At 38.2% G+C, this 22,228-nt stretch overlaps 1 protein-coding gene across 2 annotated transcripts; it reads right to left on the bottom strand.

The window, feature by feature from the left end:
• Positions 1-720: 720 nt before the first annotated feature.
• On the bottom strand, positions 721-22,115 carry RAB22A (RAB22A, member RAS oncogene family). Of its 2 annotated transcripts, none has more exons than XM_068700432.1 (7): positions 21,975-22,115; positions 20,113-20,192; positions 16,408-16,489; positions 12,262-12,333; positions 12,058-12,164; positions 10,069-10,194; positions 721-8,865 (listed from the first exon to the last, which is right to left on the bottom strand). In XM_068700432.1, the coding sequence occupies exons 1-7, from the start codon at positions 22,008-22,010 to the stop codon at positions 8,859-8,861; spliced, it is 510 nt and encodes a 169-aa protein (XP_068556533.1). In that variant the 5' UTR covers positions 22,011-22,115; the 3' UTR covers positions 721-8,858. The 2 variants fall into 2 exon arrangements, with proteins under 2 accessions (XP_068556533.1, XP_068556532.1); XM_068700431.1 differs by having other exon boundaries at positions 10,085-10,194.
• Positions 22,116-22,228: the final 113 nt, after the last annotated feature.

The following is a 22,228-nucleotide window of genomic DNA, read 5'->3' as shown; positions in this document are numbered from 1 at the left end:
TATTTATGCTTTTAAAGGCTGCTGTTAGCTAAACATGTTAACTTGCATCACACATTTGAACACAAAAACTACATCTTAAACATCATCCAAGTGAGAAAACTTTAGCCAAGTCTATATTTTTTTTTTGTGCTGTACATAACCAAAGCAGTTTCTAAGAGGGGGAAAAAAAAAGCAGCCAAGCAGCTAGCTGTACTAGCAAATGAGAAAAGATCCCTTCTTGCACGGCACCCCCCACAACACCATACAGATATTAAAAGCACTTTACAGTTTTGATTGACAGAAACCTGGCTTAAGCAGTTAAGAATTCAATTTTTGATACAGACTAAGATAAATGCAATGTATTAAATAACGTGACCCCAGTAGAACTTGTCAGGCCTTGCACTGGCTGACGAGACTGTGTGTGGCCTGCAGTTTCTCAGACATCATGCTGCAAAGAAAGGAAGTGTAAGACAAAAGCTGCATTCTCCGTACTGTTTCTCCCCATCCTTTTTTTGTACAAGTTTGTCTGTTGTCTGTCTGTGTATACTTACGCCATGGAAAAGCTTCAGTTTCTGAATGACCAGCAGTCACTGCTTTTAGAAAACAGATATTTGAACTGTCACTTAGATTCACTTCTACTGTGGTATTGCTTAGCATTCCTCTTCTGGAACTCTATTACTATAGAGACTACTTTTGATGATGTTGAGAATTTTGGAACCACTTATAAACAAGGCCAGCAGGTTTATAAACAAAGCTTTTTATTAATAAAATGTTTACACCTTTTTTTTGCACAATACATCGGACTGGTAGTGATTTAGCATGTTATTACACTATAAAAGTTTATTATGAATGCTTAAGCTGAAAATGCTGTTTACATTATGCCAAACCAACATTTCTTTATTTTCAGTCTATGCACTATATGGGAGTGTAACAATACAAACAAAAAGGAGAGAACAAAAGTCTGGTTTTCCTCATTAGCATCTACAAACCAACAATACAGACAAACCTGTACACACCCTCGGGACCAGCCCAAGAGAAGACTATAAAAGTCTCAAAAACATTCATAAGCTTGAGAATTCATCACTATATTTCATCACTCGCAATCTGACTACATTTCATGCAGTGAAGCAATGGTTGTAAATTTGTGCAGTTTACAGTGCTGCAAATGCTCTGTAACTTTGAGCGGCTTTAGTTTGTCTTAATAAGAGATATTATAATAAGAAGGCACAGACCTTTCAATCTTTTTTTTTTTTTTAACAGGTTAACCCAATACTATAACGAAAAGACAGAACATTCTCAGGAGGGACAAGAACTGCTGACACAAAGGTTAACCTTCACGCTTAATTTTACAGGCATACATTTAGTACACTGTAAGAGCTATATGCATATCAGGTTATTTTTGTGCCCTGAATACACAAATGCAAATGCAAAGTTTTTGTTTTTTAACCTTCAGAATTATTTCCTTTTTTCTTCATTGGACTGGGGGCCAAGGAACACAAGGGAGAGAATTGCCAAGAAGTCTTAAGTGTCCTACAGCTACAGAAATATGATCCATTCATGTTTCATATCAATTCATTCTGCCACAATTTCAATGCTGGATGCACTGTATTCAGAAATGGGAAGTACAGAAGTTAAAATACAGAAGAGTTCTAATTATGTTATTAGGGCTTTACTATAATTTACTTCCTTCAGGTGAACGTGCTTTTAGCCTCCTATCTGATGTAATAAAATAGCGGTATGTGTCTCAGCTGCTATGATTTCTTAATTTCATAACGCTGTACTAATGAATTACCACTTTGTTAAAAAATATTTGCTGCTGTGACAGATACTTCTTGAACCTTTAAGGAGAAAAAAAGACACTTGCCACCTTTTCTTGGCTAGATCCCATAAGGAAACAAAGAATAAATTCTCAAGAAAAGAGAATGGATTTAATAATAGGAAATACATACTACAACGTGAGTAAAAGTAAGGCAAGAAAGTAACAGTGGATCTGAACTGGACTGCAACAACTGGATGGAATGTTACACCCACACAAATGAAGAGAATGACAGAAAAGGTTGTCTGTATCCTTCAAAATCAGAAAAGGAGTAGCAGTTGGTTTGTTCAACAAAGCATGTGAAAATATTAACATGAATGAAACAAAGAAAACCCAACCTCCTTGAATAAAATTGTTAGTGTTTAAGCAAAAATTTAACCCTCCTCCCCCCCCAACTTCCAACTTGCAGTACGATGCAATGGGAAAAACAAAATTCTTTCTTCTAGAAATTCTCTATTCTAGAATTAGAACAATTTCAGCAAACACTCCACTGATTTTTAACGGGACACATTCATCCTAGTGCCTTGATTTCCCATGTGAAATAGGAAGCATCAAATAACTCTAAGCCACTAGAACTTTTGTAAGCATTTTTAAATAGCTCTTTATAGCACGCACACTCACAGTACTTAAAAATTCAGGCTTGGGTGGGGGGGAATTGAGAGGGGAGGGAAGAAAAAGTTGAGCCTAGAATTCCTTTGACATGTCAGAGGAAACCCATAAATATTCTCGGGTTGCAGGATAGTCTTATAGGCCTTGAATGACTTTTTAATTTTTTAAAATCTGTGACATTTCATGGATAAAGTTTGGTGATGCTTGTTCAGCTTTTGCACATCGAGTGTTTTTGATCCTATCTGACTTTAAAGTTTGCATTCAAAAGTCCAGAAAGTGATATATATATATTTTTTTAAACAAGCATTGGTGTCAGAAGGCCTAACAATTAGAGAGAAATATGTTTTGGCACTTGAATTCTCATACGAGAAACAAAGATGCAGTTTCAAGCTTATTTCTTTTGACAGGCTGGAGCCATACAACTCTGAAAAGGTCAGCTGACAAATCTTATATTAAACTTCTTTCTTTTCTTTTTTTTTTTTTAATCTTAGATTGGTAATTCACACCTGGAATAATAAGTCTTCTGTTGCCAAACATTAGTATGGGTATGATCTACAAGTAGAGATGCAATGTGAGCATAGAATAGTTCAGTTGGAAGGGACCTACAAAGCTGATCTAGTCCAACTGCCTGGCCACCCCAGGGATAACCAGAAGCTAAAGCATATTATGGGTGGCATTATCCCAAAGCCCCCTGAACACCAACAAGCACGAGGCATCAGCCACCTCCCTAGAAAGCCTGCTGCAGCGTTTGACCACGCTCCCAGAACCTCCCTGGCACAGCTTTGTGCTGTTCCCTCACATTCCACTGTCAGTTATCAGGGAGCAGAGACCAGCACCTCTCTCCCCGCTTCCCCTCCCCAGGATTTGTAGAGCACAGTAAGGTCACCTCTTGGCCTTCTCTTCTCCAAACTAGACAACCCAAGTGTCCTCAGCCTCTACTCGCAGGACACGCCTCCCAGCCCGTTTACCATCAGCTTTGTTGTTTTCCTCTGGATGCATTCAAGTATCTTAACATCATTTCTATGTTGTGGGCACAGAACTGCACGTGATATTCAAGGAGAGGCTGCACCAGTGCAAAATACAGTGGAGAATCACCTCTTCTGACTGGCTGGCTATGCTGTGTTTAATGGACCCCAAAATATGGTTTGCCCTTTTGGCTGCCAGGGCACACTGCTGGCTTGTGCTGCGCCTGCTGTCACCAGTACCCCTGGGGCCCTTTCTGCAGAGCCATTCTCCAGCCACTCATCTCCCAGGCTGTACCCGTGTCCAGAATTACTCCATCCCAGTGCAGCCCAGCATTTACCCTTGTCAAACTTGGCACTGATGATTGTCCATTGCTCCAATCTGCCTAGATCCCTCTGCAAGGCCTCTCATCCCTCCAGGGAGTCAACAGCACCTCCCAGTTTAGTGTCATCAGCAAACTTGCCCAGGATGCATTCCACTCCTGCACCCAGATCACTGAAAAATGTTGAACATAACTGGCCCTACAATTGAGCCTTGGGAAACACTGCTAGGGACTTGCCACCAAGCAGACACAGCCCCATTTACTACCTTTTGAGCTCTACTGTCAAGCCAGTTCATCACCCAGCGCAGTGTGAACCTGTTTAACTCAGCTGGACACTCTCTCCAGGATATTCTGAGGGACAGTATCAAAGACATTATTAAAATCCAGAAAGACTGCATGCACTGCCTTCCCTTCATCCATTAAGTGGTTGACCTTGTCACTGAAGGAGATCAAACGACTAAGGTAGGACCTTTCCTTCATGAATCCATGCTGACTACACCTGATCAAAGTTTTGTTCTTTAATTACCTTTCAGCAGCACTCAAGATAATCTTCTCCATAACTTTTCCTGGGACTGAGGTTAGACTGACTTGTCTGTAACTTCCTGGGTCCTCTCTAGTGCCCTTCTCGTAGATGGGTAAAACACTGGCCAGCTTCCAGACAGCAGGGAACACCCTAGACTACCAAGACCTTTGGTAAATTGTTGAGAGAGGTTCAGACGTTACGAGTTATCTCTGAAGAACGTTATGCAGATCTTTGAAAACCTTACTTCCACACACATAATTCTCATGCTTTGAGAAACTGACTCATCACATACAAACACAGTCTTGGGTCATTGTAAAACAACTTCCCGCAAAGTTAAGAAAGTTTATCCCTGTCTCTTGTCCATGGGAAGATGAGCCTCTTTTTAGAGATTTGAAGTGTTTAAGAAAGATATCCTAAGTATTTTAGAAAATACTGAATAGGCAGTGTAGAAATTGATGTCGGTTGTATATTCAGAGTCTCCCCATGCTTGAGATATTTTTCCACTTTTATGCAGTTATTGCTGCTTATAAGCGAGGCTCCCTGCAGGGTGACTAGCCACACAGTTTATACAGCTTCTGTCCTGTAAATCATCAATTCCCAAGATAGTCTTTGCAGACTGCTGACATAGCATGCCACAAATAGACTGCCTCATCCTTAATAAACACTAAAGAGTTTCACAAGAACGTCATTCAATCATCACTAATAAAGTTTTCTTTTCCAACTAATACTCAATATGTTGTATTGGAAATGAACACTAATGTTAAGGAACAATTTAGGATTAGCATCATAAGAAAAAGCTTGTCAAGGCCAATTTTTTTAAACCATTCAAGATATTGAAAATGGATTATTTTTTGATCTCTAAAATGAAGCTTTGACCATGAATGAAAACAATTCCCAATGAATCTCACATCTCTCAACCAGGTTAAAGGAACAGAATTCAGGATCAGTAAGTAGGCATGGTTGCCTCTCCTCTTATTCTCTTCCCAGGCATGTAAGTATTCTTTCCTGAGCATGCTGGTAGCTTTAAATTGGTACTATGTATACACAAACATATCAAAGACAAGTCTGCATTGAACACCCTTCTGAACTGTTAGCTGTCTGATACTGTGGCACTTAAAGGAAAGGTCTCACTGATACCAGTAGGAATTTAAAGTGCAATGATTTTTGTTTCAACATAGATCTAATAATATACAGTCTTTACCCTTCTGGAAACAGCAAAAGTTGTTGGAAGTCTCTTAGAACTTTTCAAAGCACATATTACGATTTTCAGTAGTTTGGCCACTAAATGCCTTTGTATTTCGTTAAATAGAAGCTTCCCCAACTCACCTATCTAGGCATTTAGCATGCCAGTTTCCAGCATGTATCTAAAATATGCTACAAAGCTACCCATATAGCATAGCAAGCCATTTAAGAAGCTTATAATTTATAGGGAATGATGAAGACACCCTCCAAAACTTGGGCAGCACATTTAAGTAACTCCAAAGCTTAGGAACAAGCCATTTGTCAAGTACAATTTTTATAGACATCTACACTTTTGTAGGAAAGAGTTGGCATCGTATAGAGGTGGAAATAGTAGCATTTTGTCAATTTAAAAATGCTCTAAATCAATTTTATGACATGCACCTCATTATCTTTTTACAAATTTGACACTTGTCCCTCTCAACTATTTTTTTTAAGCCATCAATTCCCTTTCAGATTATTTTAAAACCTAGTCTCTATGATGATCACAATTCATGAAAAAGAAAGGTGTAGCAGAATAAAACTCAAGTCCCAAGCTTCTTTCAGTAACTTCTTAACAAAGTTACTCAAAAGGTTATTGGAATGGTTGATAATCAATCCTTCAAACACTCAAAAGCTAATTTTTCTCCAAATAGAGAGGCTATGTTAGGGAAAAATATAATCAATTCCAGTAAGCCTAGTGCAAAACGAAAGCAGGTGGCCTAAAAAAATTATTAGTACAGAAGAAACCATTTTTCTCCAACAAAAATGAGATCTCAAACATACACATCTCATCCAGGCAAGACTGCATTTCAACTTTTGGTTAAGGCCAACTGATCAACAAGAAGTTATCTTGGCCCAAATGAACTGACATCTACAGGCTGTCATTTTCCACAGGCATGGTCTTAAAAAGCAGTCTCACTTCAATGTTTCTAGTTCGGGCAAACCCTGGTCACTTCCATGACTTCATTAACTGGAGTAATTCAAGATCAGGAGCGCAAAAAAGCTATGAAGTATGCTTGTATTCCACCCAGGTTAGTAACATGCACACAAAAGGAGTCTGAAGCATCAAGATTCAGCTACATCGGTGAAGAGCCAGGTTGATGCTGCTGCTTGTTTTTTTGTTTGTTTTAAGACTAATTGTGGTATGCATCAAGTAAATGGGAATAGCTTAGAATGTACTTTGCAAAGATTTCCTAAGAGATAATATATAGGATCAGTGAGATAATAAAAGTGGTGTAATAGTACTTGATGCAGTATAACTAGAGACAGCTACAATAATCTCAGTACTAACCTAGCTCTGTCCCGCCTAGAATTGAGTATTTCTTCTCAAGTTAATAAATATTGGATAGGTAATATTACACGATTTTTATTATCTCACGGAAAAGAAGACAAACTTCATTTTTATTCCATACTACAAGCAATAAACATAATTTAGCAAGTCCAAAAAACTCGTTCTACTAACCTGCATGGAAGATATTACTGATATTTAGTATTTTCCTTTTCTTACTATATTTTCTAGTTCAAGAAAATTTCCAGATTTATTATTTAATAAATGAAATATTTTATATATGAAGCATAAAGCCTGTACAATGATTTTAAAAACATAGTCAAATTTCATTAAAATATACTGATCCATTTAAAATTTCACCCTAACAGTTTAACTGTTCTGCTCCATAAGAGCTCTACAAGAATTTTGATTAATACAAACTAATCTGAATCGTAAATTCTTTCATTTTTTAAAAACTTTTCTCCCATTTCCTTAAGAAAAAATACTTGAGATGATAGAAAGCCAGATTATAGAGAACAAATATCTCACCATGACCTCATTTCAATTGGAAAGCTTAACAGCACAGTAGTATATACTTGAGTATTTTATGATCTTTTTCTTCAAAAGTATAAAGTTCCTCACTACTGCTAGTAGGAAACAAAAAGCGAAAATAAATAAAAAAGCACAAAAGGGTATGGTCAATCCATAGTTTAATTGAGAACATACTAAAACCAACACAATATAAGCTAAACACTGGTTTACTTAAAAAAAAAAAAAAAAAAAAAAGTCCTCACAGGTGAAAAAGCCCAGGAACCAAGAGGTAATGATCTACATTACCACATGTCTTAAGGTTACTTCCTATTTGTACTTTTGTGCCCAAAAGAGGAAAGACTGGGTGCACCACAGATGAAAACTTGTTCAACAGACCGACCTGACATTGCACCAACAGCAGCCTCTATTAATTGGATCTTTCAAATGGGATTTAAAGAGTGAATTTCAGCCTGTCTCTGGATGAAGTCACCAACAGTGACAATAACCTAAAATGCTGGAGAAAAAAAAAAACAAGCTAATAGATAACCCCAGAAGTTTATCCATAGGTGTGGAATGGAAGGAGTGAATAAGATTGCATTTAAAAAAAAATGTTTTTACATAATTTATAATACTTTAAACACTGGTCTCTTAAATATAATATGAACACTTTACACATGCTAAGCAACTGAAAGCTTTCCCCCCCAGCCTTTTAAGTCTTACCAGAACTATTGGCAGCATCTGTTTACAGCATCTGTTTTTAGTCAGTAATCACTTAATTTAGTCAGAACTACAGCTAGGTTTTCTTCAATCAACATCTTAATATTAAAAACCTTCTAAGAACAAGAAGATGACTATAAAGCATATCAGTTTGCCTTAAAGTGATTAAAGTCAGCATGGAAAAAAAGATTGTCCATGGTTTAAGACCTCTCGTTTGTGTCCCCATCCCCGGTGTGTATCATCTTTAAATAAAAAGTGCAAATGGGTTCTGGGGAGTGGATGGACTGATTCGCCTATTATCTGTCTTCAGTTGCTTATTCTGTAGCCACCTCAAACCAACTGTCCCACTATACTTTGGATTAGCTACAGTTAAATCTCAAATAAGGCTCACTGAAGAAAAGGAAGAAATGACATCTGACTAACTTTCAAAGTTCAACAGACTCCTCCCACCCCCAAGTCCCACAAAAGTGCTCATTTCCCTTTTTACAAAAAAAACAAAATCTTGATTACAAAACTACTAAACATTTCAGTTCTACCGTCCATAGTCACCTTCCTTTTAAGCAAGGCCACAAAACTGATGATGGATTCCCTTTGAATACAAGAGATACTACACTTTTTGTAAGTAAACAGGCTGACATTATGATTGCAGTCTTTTCTGCGAGCATACAGATGTCAGATGAACTGGTCCGTTTTTGTAGGACCTTGGGCGTATGAACACCAGCAGATAGAGATCTAAGACTGATAATATAAACCCAACGTGAACTATTAACTTCCAAGACCACCTACTGTATAAACAAGTCTGATTTTCTAATGGATCAGTCAACAGCAGCTGCGCTTTGTCACCGATGGCTGTCTTCTAAGTTTGAATCCCTTACCACTAGTTGGGGGGTTCGTGTCAGTTGATGGAATTCTACGACCTATAAGGAGGCAGAAAATAACATTTATTGCAAACATTATACTTGGAGCTAATTGTACGCATTCAATGTATGTTATGTCAGATGTTATTAATGACAATATTCCCGCATAACAGAAGGATGGCAGTTAACAGTCTATACAGTGCCCGTAAGAGGTACAGTTCCACAAAAAAGAGCAGAGGCAGCTTTAAGCTAACTTTGCACTTCAGGCTAAATCAGCCTTAAGAGACCTAAGTTATGGAAGCACACAGAGAATATACTTTGCAGCACGCAATACCATCTGGAATCTCTTTGTCGAGATCTATCATCTAGATTTGCATTTCCACAGCAGATCACCCGTGTCAGGCTTAACACTAAAGTGCTTGTAAAGGTAGCTATTTCAGTTATCTAATCAGTGTTTGAAGTTGACCATTCATGGCTGAGAATTCTTTTTTGAGAGATTTAAGATGTTTTTTCAATGTTTAAACTAGGCCATTTTTTAAGATTATGGAGAGCAAATATAAAGTCAGTAAACCATGAAGCTTAACTACAGTGCATATTTTTGACATCAGCTTCAATATACTCATCTGCTTTCAAGAACTTTTTTTTTCCTAAAATATAACATTGTTGTAGTTACCCAAAGTTAAATAATAGTGCATGCACACACAAATGGACTGTTGGTTCTAATTTCACAAGCAGACTGATATATCTGCATCTTGATGTTGCTGCTTGAAATACATCTTACAAACAAAAAACCAAGATACCACAACAGTACTGGTGGAAAATCCACACACTAGTTGCTATCTCCCAGGCAGTAATCTAGCACTTCTGAATTCTTCTGTTTTTGAAAACACACGGTTCTAAACTAAGCAGAAACATTAAGAACAAGAATCAAATTCTTTTTCTCAGTTGTATAAAGTTTGGATAGTTCTCATGCCATTTGCTGTCCCTTCCATAACCTTGGATGTACCAGTTAAATCATTTAATAACGGATATAGTAAGATGACACTGACTTCTGACATCAGTGCCCTGCTTGCTATTTGTCCAGCAGCATCACAGTAGGCTTAAAATCCCTACAAGGAATCTTTAGAGGTCATTAGATGACCAAAAATTTGCATACCTCAGTTAGCATTTACATCAGCATACTATTAGGACACCTAAATAGCACCTCCAAAAAATTACAGTAACTAAATTTCTACTTGAACTTCTTTCAGAAGAAAACATTACCTGTTTAAATACTTACTAATTTCTATAAAGAGTTCATTAATGTTTATTGCATTTTTCGCACTTGTCTCTACAAATATTGCATGAATGGAATCTGCATAGTCTTTAGCATCTTTTTCCATGACTTCTCTAAAAAAAAAAAAAAAAAAAGAAAGAAAAAACTGAATGCAGAAAAAAAAAAAACAGGAATCAGAATTTTAAGGGACAGATTAAGCTTTTAAGTGTCTCACTTAGCAAGTATTTCATATTACCCATTTCTCATCACCCCGCTCCCTCCTCCTGAAGTTGATGCTCATTCTTTACTGTATGCTTTCTTCCAGAGGTACAAGCACCACTGAAGCACAATCAAACTAAATGACCTCAATCCATCTGACATTACAACGGAGTTTGTTTCTTGAGTGCTTTAAGCACAGGTCTGCAATCAGTCATTGGGGGTACTTTGCTCTTCACACACACAAGTTTTAGGGACACTGAAAAGACCCTGAAGTTTTCATTCCGCTAATCCAGTGGATTTCCTACCGCTGCTCCCCAAACTAGATCTCTCTGAACACTGCATGGATTATTAGTATACCATTTAGTTTATGTGAAACAATGAGGACGTTGCTATGAACAGAAATGTATTTAGACTGTGCTAACAACAACACAGCCAAGTAGTGAAAAAAACTATTTTCCACCCTTAAGTTGATAGGCAAGTTGATAATGCAATGTTTCCATAAACAACAGGAAAAAAAACAAAACCCAACAGCTGAAGGGAAGGCTATATGACTATACCCCACACAGCTTTACATACCATTTCTATAACACATCTCTCCTGTCAGTAATAACAGGCTTAGGACATCAAAACACACAAAAGCAGAGACTTTAGGTCAATGACACAAACACTGTCTCTGTAGTACAGGGAATCTTGGCTATTAGCTTGAATAGCAATGTTTACATTCTTTATGATGCCACTTAAGTACCAAGATGTAAGCACAAGTGGGAGATTTAATACTGCATGCCTTAAAATTTTATTCTAAGGAATTTTATGCCATATTTACTCCAAGAGATATGTTATTTCTGAGAAGAGTTATTAGAGCTCACTAGGTTACTAAAATATACTAATAATTTGTAAAACCATACTAAGAACCAACTTCGCAGTGGTTTTTCAAACATAACCAACCATGCTGTTGCCTCTGGACAGCAACAGTGATACCTTTTCCAATGAAATCTAAAAACAAGAAGTTTGCACACACCTTTCTGAATTTTGGCTTATTTAACCAGGACATCAATAAAAAAGGGCTTCTTTTGTTTTTAATACATGCTTTCTTGAAACTTTGGCTGTCCATAAAGTTTCTCAAGAGTTTTCCCCACTTCCTGCAACCATTTCAACCACAGCCAATTCCACCCTGGCATTTAAGCAGAAAGGGTAGGCACCTGAACAAGCAAGTCAGAAGAACCTACACAATGCTTTCCAACAGGCTCGATGTTTTTCATAACAGAATGAGGTGCTACAGACTGACAGAGGTACTTGTTACAAAATGAGGTAAACAGGTTGTATTACACCGTAGTTTCACGGGCAGTTTAAGCTTGTATAACTTGGCACTGCCACCAGAAAAGGTAATCCCGTCTCCCTATAAACTGCTCGTTCCTAACCCTGCTACCCCGCCTCTGTCATGCTAGCAAGTGATCATGTTGTGAACAAGATAAATACACTTGGATAGGTTTTCCTTTTTTTTAATTGGTTAGTTTTAATCTGGATGCATTTTACAGCCTGATTTGCTGCCCAACCACACATTTACTCGCACCAAAGGGGAGGAAGTGGGCAAGAAAAACAAAGGCAGACTAACCAAATCTTTTGGCAGTAGAAAACTCAGACTCCTTGTGAAACTCCAAGTTTCACGAAACAGTGCAAAACTGCTGAAATTTAACTGCTTAAGATTTCAGAGCTGGTGAAACATATTAAATATTTAAAGGTCTATGAGCTTATCTCCTGAAATGAAGATTGTTATTTACCTTACATCATTAAGATCACACTTATTTCCCGCGATAGCTACAACAATGTTTGGAGGTCCATGTTGTCGAAGCTCTTTAACCCAATTCTTTAATGTTGAGAAAGTTTCCTGATGTGGAAGAAGAACAGAAGGAAATAAGAATCAGAACTGGCCCATGTCACAATAACCAGAAGTTGTAATGCTGAGTCGAAGTCCAATTTCTTACCTCTTTTGTGATGTCATAAACTATAATGGCTGCTGCTGACCCTCTGTAGTACATTGGGGCTAAAGCACGAAACTGAAAGAAAGAGACCATACATCATGAATCTCATTTTCACTGACCTCCACAGCTTCCTTATTTAACAGTACAGTAAGACATAACTAGCTTTACATGTAACATTAGGGGAAAACTTTTCTTTGCAGAGAGCCCACACAGCAGACTACATAAACTTCCATGAAAATATCATTTTACACAGGCCAAACAATAAACAGTCTAGGAATCAGCTGCACACCCATGGTAAAAAAAGCACGCAGATTACCTTGACCTTATTTTGACTAGATTAAAATCTCTCATTTAAGAGGCTGGCAATACAGACACAAACCTGCAGCACACATGCTCAACTTCAAATACTGAGCAAGGGGGAAAAAAGTCAAAACTGAACTTGTTTCTTCTTGCTGGTGTTTTTGGACAAAAAGTAGTTTAAAGAAAACTAGCATGTATTATTGCTGATTTGAAAAGTTCATAGGCTGGTGTCAAACTCTAGCCCTACTGAAAAATGAGTAACTCACCCCATTCATTTAATGCTAAAAATGCTGTTTTCTCCCTGATCTAATTTATAGCATTAGGGGTTTTGCTCAAGTTTTTCCTCAAAGCTCAAAAATTTGAAGGATGTTTATATCTTAAAAAAAAAATAAATATGAATAAGTCCAAAGCTATGTGATCCATTGCAAATAGAGCTTTAAGAAACATGTTGGATAATAAAAGCCTACAGTAATTTTACTGCAATATTCAAAATTAAACCTGTAACAGGAATATTTGGTTGGTAGTGAGTTTGCAGGGTATAAACCAGGGCTGTAACTTTGCACAGACAGTGTTTTGAATCCAGGATTAAGGGGGGGGGGGGGGGGGGGAGAACACAACTGAAGTCACATCTGAAATATTATTAAAAATTTCTTAACAAAATAACAATATGATGTTCTAATTGAAAAAGCACCACACAACTGGTCCAGCAAACTAAACTCTCAGCTTAAGCAGAGAGTATGATACATGTGCTGTTTTGATGAAAGCATGTGGGACTTTGATCTTTCATGCATCTTGCTACTCATAGTAAAAACCATGAGTAGAATACAGATTTCCAGGAAGGCTGGTATTTTATTAATACCAAGCAAATTTCCTTTTGCTTAATACAGTGCAACTGAGAGCAATATTATGAATCATAAAAGTTTTGGTATAAAGGCAAATTCCAGACCATTTACATTTAGATCTCAAATTCTGTGTTGAAAATGGGGTTTTGAACACAAAGTTCAGAATATGAAAATATTTAATAGTGAGAAAGGGAAACACGGGCAGGCATTCAGTTCACACCGGGGCATAATCCCTCTCCTCCATATAAATACTAAAATGCAAAGGGAAGCATATTTGGTAAACCACTACTTGGACTCCTTGCAACCTGGCTTTTTGATTATTTGACTATTTACATTGGGAATAAACCAACTTTCACTTGCTGATTTGGTATTACTCTCATTTCCTGCCTAACACTTAGATACGTTTTTGTTTTTTTTTTTTCCACCTAAGAGCAGTCAGTAGGTAAAATACATTAACAAAACACATGTCACCAGAAACACTAATTTTTTGTTTTGCTGCTTTTTCTAAGACTTCAGCTTGCCCTCCTGTCTCTTGATTGGCATTTTGACATAATTATTAACAATGTAATTATCCAGACAACTTTTCACAATTCTTAGGTATGAATGCAGAAATCCTAGCTGCTGTAAGTAATCTTCTCCCAATTTTATATAGTGCAGAAGAAATGAGAGAACAAATAAGACACGCAGCTGTGTGTAGTGAATTAGCACACATTTCTACCTTTGGAGTGAGGCTGGTTTGTCACTTCCTGAAGCCATTTCGAACACGAGGTTGCCTAGTATAACCTAGACCCATTTGCTGATGGGCTTTAGAAGTAGAAGATAGTAAATGTTCCTCAAAAAGACCAAGAATTGTGTTTGTTACTATCATAGCTCGTAAGAGAAATCATAATCCCAAGAACAGTTTGGGCGTTTTTGGTCTTCCAGACCACCGCAGATGGGATCCCTTCCAAACGCCCTGCCAGACATATTGCTTACTAGTAAACAGCACTGCAGAGTTCAGCACAAGGCATGCATATGGACCAATTGTAACCAGCAGTAAGAGAGGGCGTCAGCTTGGTTTTGGAGAGAACGTGTCTATGAAGACACTGACACACTATCAAAGAAAATATTCTTGCTCCCTATTTGCTGATTTCCTCGGATATATTGGGTCCCACGGTGATGACTTCCTGTGTGGAACAAGCTTTAGAGATATCATAGATATCTCTAAAGGTCAGGGGCCAGGTAAGTCATCTTTTCTGACTTTCACAAGCATAACATGCAACTTGAACGGAAGAAAATATAAAGATGTCACAGTCTAAAAACAGACAGGGAATGTGCTAGTCATGTACAGATACACTTCCTCAGATTGTAGCATGCTGAATCCAAATTAGGGCGTTCTCCCATTGCCTGCAAACACAGTTAAAGTGAACAGGATGGAATGCTACTACGTAATAGATATTTCCTGCCAAGTTGTTGCAGGCACGTTTGTAAAGCTTTCTGTTTAAGAGTACCAGCCTCTTAAGTCATGCTCTGCCCCTCAGAAGCCTTATTCGAGCATTAACATTTCAGAATGAACTATGATGTTCACTTAACTGTTGACAGCAAATGCCGACTGAACTCTGGTAATGGAAGGGCTGGGATATTTCTGATAACCTACATAAATAGGACATATCCCTGGGACACATCCCCAGTGACCTACGTTTGCCTTATATCATGCTGCTGGGAAGAACTAAGTAGTCATTCAGAATCTAGAATGCTGAATGCAACACAAATATACTTGAGTAACTTTTCTAGCCATGAAGGCTGTTAGCACATTAAAAAGCCACCAAGTCAGTTCCACCAGGACTTCCAAGAGTTTGAGTGACTGCACGAGGTTGGCTGAGCCTTTACAATATTTTCCCTTTTTTTTTTCTTGAGCCAATCCTGAATATACTATAGTTGCATTTGCCAGTTATGGTTTTAAAATAACTCAACCTGATCAAACTGACACTTCACAGGGAGCACTGTAGTATCTATCTTTGTTACAGTTAGCACATATCCTGAGTAAACTCATAGGTAACTGACAGTTGCCAGTAGCTAACAGTCAAGAATTTGAACTGCAAGAATAAGCGCTGTTAAAGAGGTTCATTTCTGTCATTGTTACTGGAAGACCAGAAACAAACAAGTTAACTAGCAAACCTTTCCTTTCCCTAAGTAAAACTGATGCAAAGTAATTAACTGTGATTTCATTTGACTAGTCAGTTTCTTGAATGTTTTTATTACCTCTGCTCAGAATGCATGCTGCATTTGGCCCTCTGCACACTGCAGATATCAAAGCCTCAAGCTATCTAATTAAAATGTGAATTTCAAAATAGATTTCTTGACGTAACTTTTAACACCACCAGATTTGGGCAGATAACTCCATAAAGTAATAGAAGATCAGTTCTCATCCAAAATATTGCTTGAAACAATTTTTGATCACCTAAACCCACATCCTACAAACAAATTAAAAACCTTAGTAGCACCTTAATAAGGTGCTTAACCTTAATAAGCTGAACATTTAAGCTATCAGAATGTGTTAGCAGTTGTGTATTTTTCCAGAATTGGGAAAAATAGCCTTACCTATACAATGAAACAAGAACATTTGTTTCACTCTGATGCTCGGGTTAGCAGTCACAGTGAGTGTTTAAAACTCAAATAAAAATGGTACCAGAGACAGGTGCTGGCTTTTTGCCCTCCCTTGTTTTCTTTCATACACCACTTACTTTCAGTGAAAATAATCCTAATCTTTTGTTTTCTGTGCTACTCTTAGGTAATCATCCTTAACTCCACTCTTCAGCTCTAATACCAATAACGGAAAATATATTTACATCACCCGTATCTTGACAGAAACCCGCACAGAAACTAATATTCTAATAGAAGTTCATAAAACCAGATCACTTCGCAACTTTCAGGGGTGGGGTTGAAAAGCACCCCAAACTCTACCAGAACCACCACCACAGGTCTGATGAAAACATGTGATTAAAGATATGCGTAAAACTCTACTCACCCGTTCCTGTCCAGCTGTATCCCAAATTAGGAATTTATGCAGCTCATTTTGATACTGTACAGTCTTGGTCATAAATGAGGCTCTGGAAAAGAAAATAGTTTACGATTTTTAGAATATTAATGCCAAAATATAACACATTATATAATTATATAAACATTAGTACCATGAACGTTTAAAGAATGTATTTCAGCAAAAGTGCTTCTCCCCCCCACCCCGACAAAACCAAGTAAGATTTTCATATATAAATGTTGAAATTAATTTGGGGAAAAGGGCCCTGTTACAGAAGGACAAAATAGCTACTTAAATTTAAAATAAAGGGGAGCAAATATTAAACGTTTTCCAATGTTAAGAATTAATCTCCTTCCCATTCCTTAAGCTCAGACAGCTGGCCAAATAGCATCACTGTCCAAAGCTGAGTGTTCTTTTAAGCCAAATATAAGATGCAACATCCCTACAAGCTAAGTCTAACTACAGTTTACTTAAATGCAGGTAACTCGATGTATTTTAGCACGGAGTAAAAATAAATAAAGTGATAGGAGCATCTGTAGTAAAGCACAAAGACTTCAATTTCCTTAAGACTGATGAAAATCAGGCATCAATTCCTAAATTAGATTCTCACTGAAAACCAAACTATACCAGTACAGTCAATTCGAACAGCTGCACTAATCCACGTCACAACTAAACATCCCAAATGGTGGCTGACTCCACTTGAAATTCTTTGAGAAAATGAAGATTTCAATGACAAGTGAGCAAGAGCACGAGAGAGAGAGCACACAACTCAGAGACAAGTTGCTTTGGGAACACTTAAATTAGTTACCCTTGACTTATAGTAAGAAGACTGACAGTATCTAACCTAAATTTCCTATCTGCTTCTTCCAGCCAACACCATAACTGCATGAACATCTATTCCCATTCAAGAAGCCTGTTTAATGATATAAAGAAATACTGAAGACTCTGCAGGTCCTAGAGATACAGGAGTGCAAAGCGTCCTCAGCACTGAGAGTACAAAAGTTCTGAAGTTCTGACAGGGTTTCTATAAGTTACCTATATTCAAATTTGAATCATGAACTAATCGTGAACACTTACGATGAAGTGTGATTGCTCAAATATTCTAAGACAAATAGAAGTAGGACAGGAAATGTAAGATTGTATCTCATGAACTCAAAAAGTAAAAGGAGTAAAAGCTTTACTTCTCAGCTTTCGTTTTGTAAGATGCTCTAAAACCTCTCTCTAATCTTTTATCAATCTTTAATCAATTTACTCTTTCTACCTCCTAGTCTCAATCAGAAAATTAATGCAAAGTCTAGCAAAAGTTTCAAAAATGAATTTGTTTAGAATTTTTGGGCTGCACTTTACTGGAACTTCACACAATCCCTGCATTTGGACGAGTCTTGATCCATACTGCTATAGCAAAGTACCAACAGTACGAGTTGTTGGACCTCTTAATCATTTTATTAATACAGCTGAAAGACAGATTTTAATCCATCGCTTCAAGAACCCATATGAATTCCATAACTATCACTAAATTAATGAAAAACAAATTAACTCCTGCAAATTATCCTAATTACCGCAATGGTGGGCAACTTCTAAGAGCACTGTAAGATACTGCGTAGCATCTGTTACAGACATTTCACTGAGAAAATGAGTCCAGGTCATATCTTTTGGTTCCTGTCTTCAAATATATATCCCCTCCCTATGCAAAAGGGAGGGGAAAAAAAGTAATAAAAAAAATTAACCATCACAGAACCAGAAAACTACATGATGAAAAGAAACTGGCTCTGGAAAGAAGGCAGCAATATTTTATGAAGTTCATTCCAGTCTCAGCCCTTTTACCAGGCAAAATAAAACAAAACCTACTTGAGTATTCTCCAGAATATAGGAAATTCTACTTCACCTAAATAGAAGCATCACAGATCACAGCCTTTGCTCCGCAGCGTTACGCAGTCTCACAGACATGCACGGCAACACAGTTTTCCAGAACTTAAAAACTGACAGCAAATTTGACAAGGCTGGAGTTCATGTGTGATGTGAGGACATAATGCAAATTCCATACTAGTTTACTCAGAGACTTAACCCAGGTAGTTCAGATGTCTGGCCATATACATGTAACTATAGAAAAGAGCACCACAGCCAAATAAATAAGTACTCCTCACATTTGCAAGGCTTAAGTCTGTGGTACCATGGCAGGTCACTTATTGCTTAGACTTTTTTTAAATGAAAAAAACAGGCACTACATGCACGAGCATGAACGCTAACTTTGGGCTGCTGTAGATAACACTCGTATTAGCCAACTACTTAACAGAATAAATTAAAAAAAATAAAAAATAAAACATTTAATTATTTTTTTAAATTATTTGGATGATTAGGAATGAAGACATTACCAATTTCTCATTAACCTCAGGTAATAAAAAAAATAAATTGATCTTTCAGTACTGTCTGTCTCAACAAAGAGGTTTGCTTGTAGTTGTTATCACTGTGTGCAGTAAGTCTTAGCCTTCTGAACAATTTATGTTTAAGTGTTTAGGACAGCCTGGTCCCTACTTAAGCAAATAGCAGTCTGGCTACTAGCCCCACATCAGTTTCATTGTCCTCCAAAAAAGAACATCTACTGTAGCTAATTTGACAGTAACTAAAGATGTTCAAGCCTTGAAGATCTAAGACAAACAATCTAGCAATCTGTCTTAAAGGCTGCCTTTGTTAACAGAGAAATTAAAAAGCATGTTTCCTACAGAATATCTTGCACTTCAATACCAATTTCTACACAGAAAAATTGGGGGGTGAGGGGGTCTTCGAGGAGGAGGAAGGAGAGAGAGAGAGAGCAAGGAAACCACATTCTCTAGAAGGGCAGGATGAGACACAGCTAATCTTTATCAACAGAATCTTTTCAGTCAAAGCTGTAGTAGAGGCTGTATGGCACCTTAGGCAGGAAATTGTATTGACCCCCCACGCTTCTCAGCGTCAAGTAAAGTCATGTCCTCCTGTAAGTAAAGAATTGCTTCTGAGCCAAGCAGTGCATAAGAGACTTGGAAAACAAACAGGACAGCAAAGGAAATAAACAGAAGAACTTCCCAGCACTCCAAGAATTCCTGACTTTCTCCCTCTTATCTATTTGAAAATTTGAGCTCAGTAACACTGCTCCTCTGAGGCTCATCTTTCAAACATCCTTAGCTGTGTGGCTGATTGCGTTAACAATTTCATCAGTTACTTGAGTGAGTGCGTAACATATTGACGTATAATAATAGAAGTAACTAAAGAGAACCTAGAACCTGAATTAGTATATTAGCTACCTTTGAAAACCTAGTAACTTGTTATTGTACTTGACTTGTCAAAAAAAACCTTCAACAAATCTTGCAGTCACATAATAATCATAATTTGAAACTCAAGAATAGTGCATGACAAAGGCATGTTGTTCTTTAACAGAAGCATCTATAGTAGAATACTTTTAAAAGGATTTTATTAGCCATGATTAGCAACACAAAATGCGTTCAGATCTTACATATGAAAATGGAAGCTGCAGTAGGGCCGAATACACTCCCAGGTTTCCTAAGGTAGCTCAGGGGCTAATTAAGACTACAGTCATATTTATTACCACATTTAGCTGCCACACACAGAAAAGCCTCATATGATCTTTTAAAGAGGTATATATACATGCTCCTACAATTTAGTCTGATCTTTGAACGAGTCATGTTTACTTTAGTTTCTTACCCTATTGTTGGGTTAATGTTGGGATCAAAGCTATCTTCTACAAATCTCCACACAATACTTGATTTGCCCACACCAGTGTCCTAGAAAAAAAACAAAACACAGAACAATTGAAAGAGATATTAGTTGCTGTAAACCTTTTATTCTTTTTGGTCTCACATCTATTTTTCATGAATATGCTCCTGCAGACAATCTCAGAGAACTTGGATTAGATTCTGAAATATTTTGGGTATTAGCATATTGTTTACTAGAAAAATGAAAGGTCTCTCTGCTAAGTTATAGTTCTCCAAATTGTTATAAAGAAATTTTTATGGAGAATAAAAATCTGCATTCCTGCTTTTTATCAGTTATTCAAGCTTTCCTCCCACAAAGTATACACAAATCAAACTTGAACTAGAGCAGAGAAAGACCTACCACATTTAGTAAAATATAGAGCAACTGAATATTGTACTCCACCTTTGCAAGGCAATCGAGCACATGAAATTATACAAGTGTGACACACACATTTCAACTTCTGACTAATGCTGTCCCACCCTGCATAATGAAAGGCCTGAAGTGTCTTCATGACACACCTGAAACATGTTTCAAATACAACTTTGCAGGTTTATAAATGGTAGAAGAAGAGACTCAACATAAAAATTTCAGGGCACACGTGTATTTGTACCACCAAATCAATTGGGAAAAGAAAGCAAGCAGTAGTGGGCATATTTAGGAATGAAATAACAGATTACTAGTACTAAGACCATTCTCAATAGCAGTTGGACATTTTAAATAGTCACTTAACTAAGACAGGTGACAACAAACTTTTTGCTTTACAGAGTGAACAATTTTAAGGAAAACCAGCACAAGCGCTGTTGAAGTTTTACACCATTCATGTATTATCTTTAATCTTCTATTATAATAAAACTGGGTACAGCACGTACACTTATGTTTATCTTTTCAAATTGTTTTCCTCGCGAAGAACGTGTATGACCTCAGTTCTGTATTTTCGAGTGTTTGAAGTCTCAATGAACAACACAAATCTCAAAAAGAGAAATTTAGATACCGTTTTTTGTCTGGGATTTCAGGAATCAGTTTTCATAGGTGTTTACTCTCCTCTTCTTACAGGACAAAATACTTTGCAGGCAGAGCTAACTGTAGCTCAGTTACCTCAAACATTTTCATAACATGAAGAGCACAGAAACAATTTTCTCTCTGAAGGGCAATGGGGCCATTTACAGGCAGACCATTCTGCCTGTCACACTCTGTACAGCAGAGGATTTAGATGTAGAAAACTCCACCTATTCAAAAGGAGACTCTCCAATGAAGTCCTCAGGGCGAACCCAACCCAAGCCAACACATGGCTTGTCCCTGGAATTCCAAAACTCCTACTTCACTTCGCTTGATGTCTCCTCCTTCCTCTACCTGCTCCACTTAATGCACTTTCAAAGGCTATGCATGCTGTTAAAAAATAAAAATCACACACAGAAAAAAAAAGAAAAAACAGTTCAGCTTCCCTGCCTCTCTCCAGTTTGATTTCAGATGCTTTTATTTATTCCTTTTACGAACTCCAAGGCCGAGGAAGAGGGAAGCACACACTGAGCCTTCGCGCTTCCTCTCTGCTTCTCCTCAGAGGCCAAGGCCGAAGGAGGAGGATGAGGATGATGAGGAGGAGGAGGAGATCTCCCCATGAAAACGCCTCTCCCCACAGGGAAAGGCCTGTCCGCCCCCCCGACCGCTCTCCTCCAGGGACCAGGGCCGGGGAGCCGGGGCCCAGCCCCAGCAGCCACCAGCAGCCCGGGGAGCCCCTCAGCAGGTTGGGCGAGGGCAGGCAGCCCCCCGCCCTGCCTCCTCCCCTCCCCTCCCCGCCGCCCCGCGCCACTTACCCCCAGCAGGCAAACTTTCAGCTCCCTCAGAGCCATGGTCGGGCAGGCTGCGCCTTCACCGAGCGCCGGAGACGCGGCCCAGAACGATCATAGCCCCTTGCCCGCTCGGCAGACGGACACCCGGACAGGACACACGGACAGCCCGACGCCAGCGCGGGCAGCCCCCCGCTCCCCGCCCCTCAGCTACGGGCGGATCTCCCCCCTCAGCCGCCGCGGCCCGACCGCCATTTTGGGCGGCCCGTCCGCCGTCACCT

The sequence above is a fragment of the Anas acuta genome, chromosome 16 (genome assembly GCF_963932015.1).
Source record: "Anas acuta chromosome 16, bAnaAcu1.1, whole genome shotgun sequence".
NCBI classification, from domain to species: Eukaryota; Metazoa; Chordata; class Aves; order Anseriformes; family Anatidae; genus Anas; species Anas acuta.
Note: the sequence above shows the minus strand (reverse complement) of the source record. Positions and strands in the feature narration are given on the sequence as shown.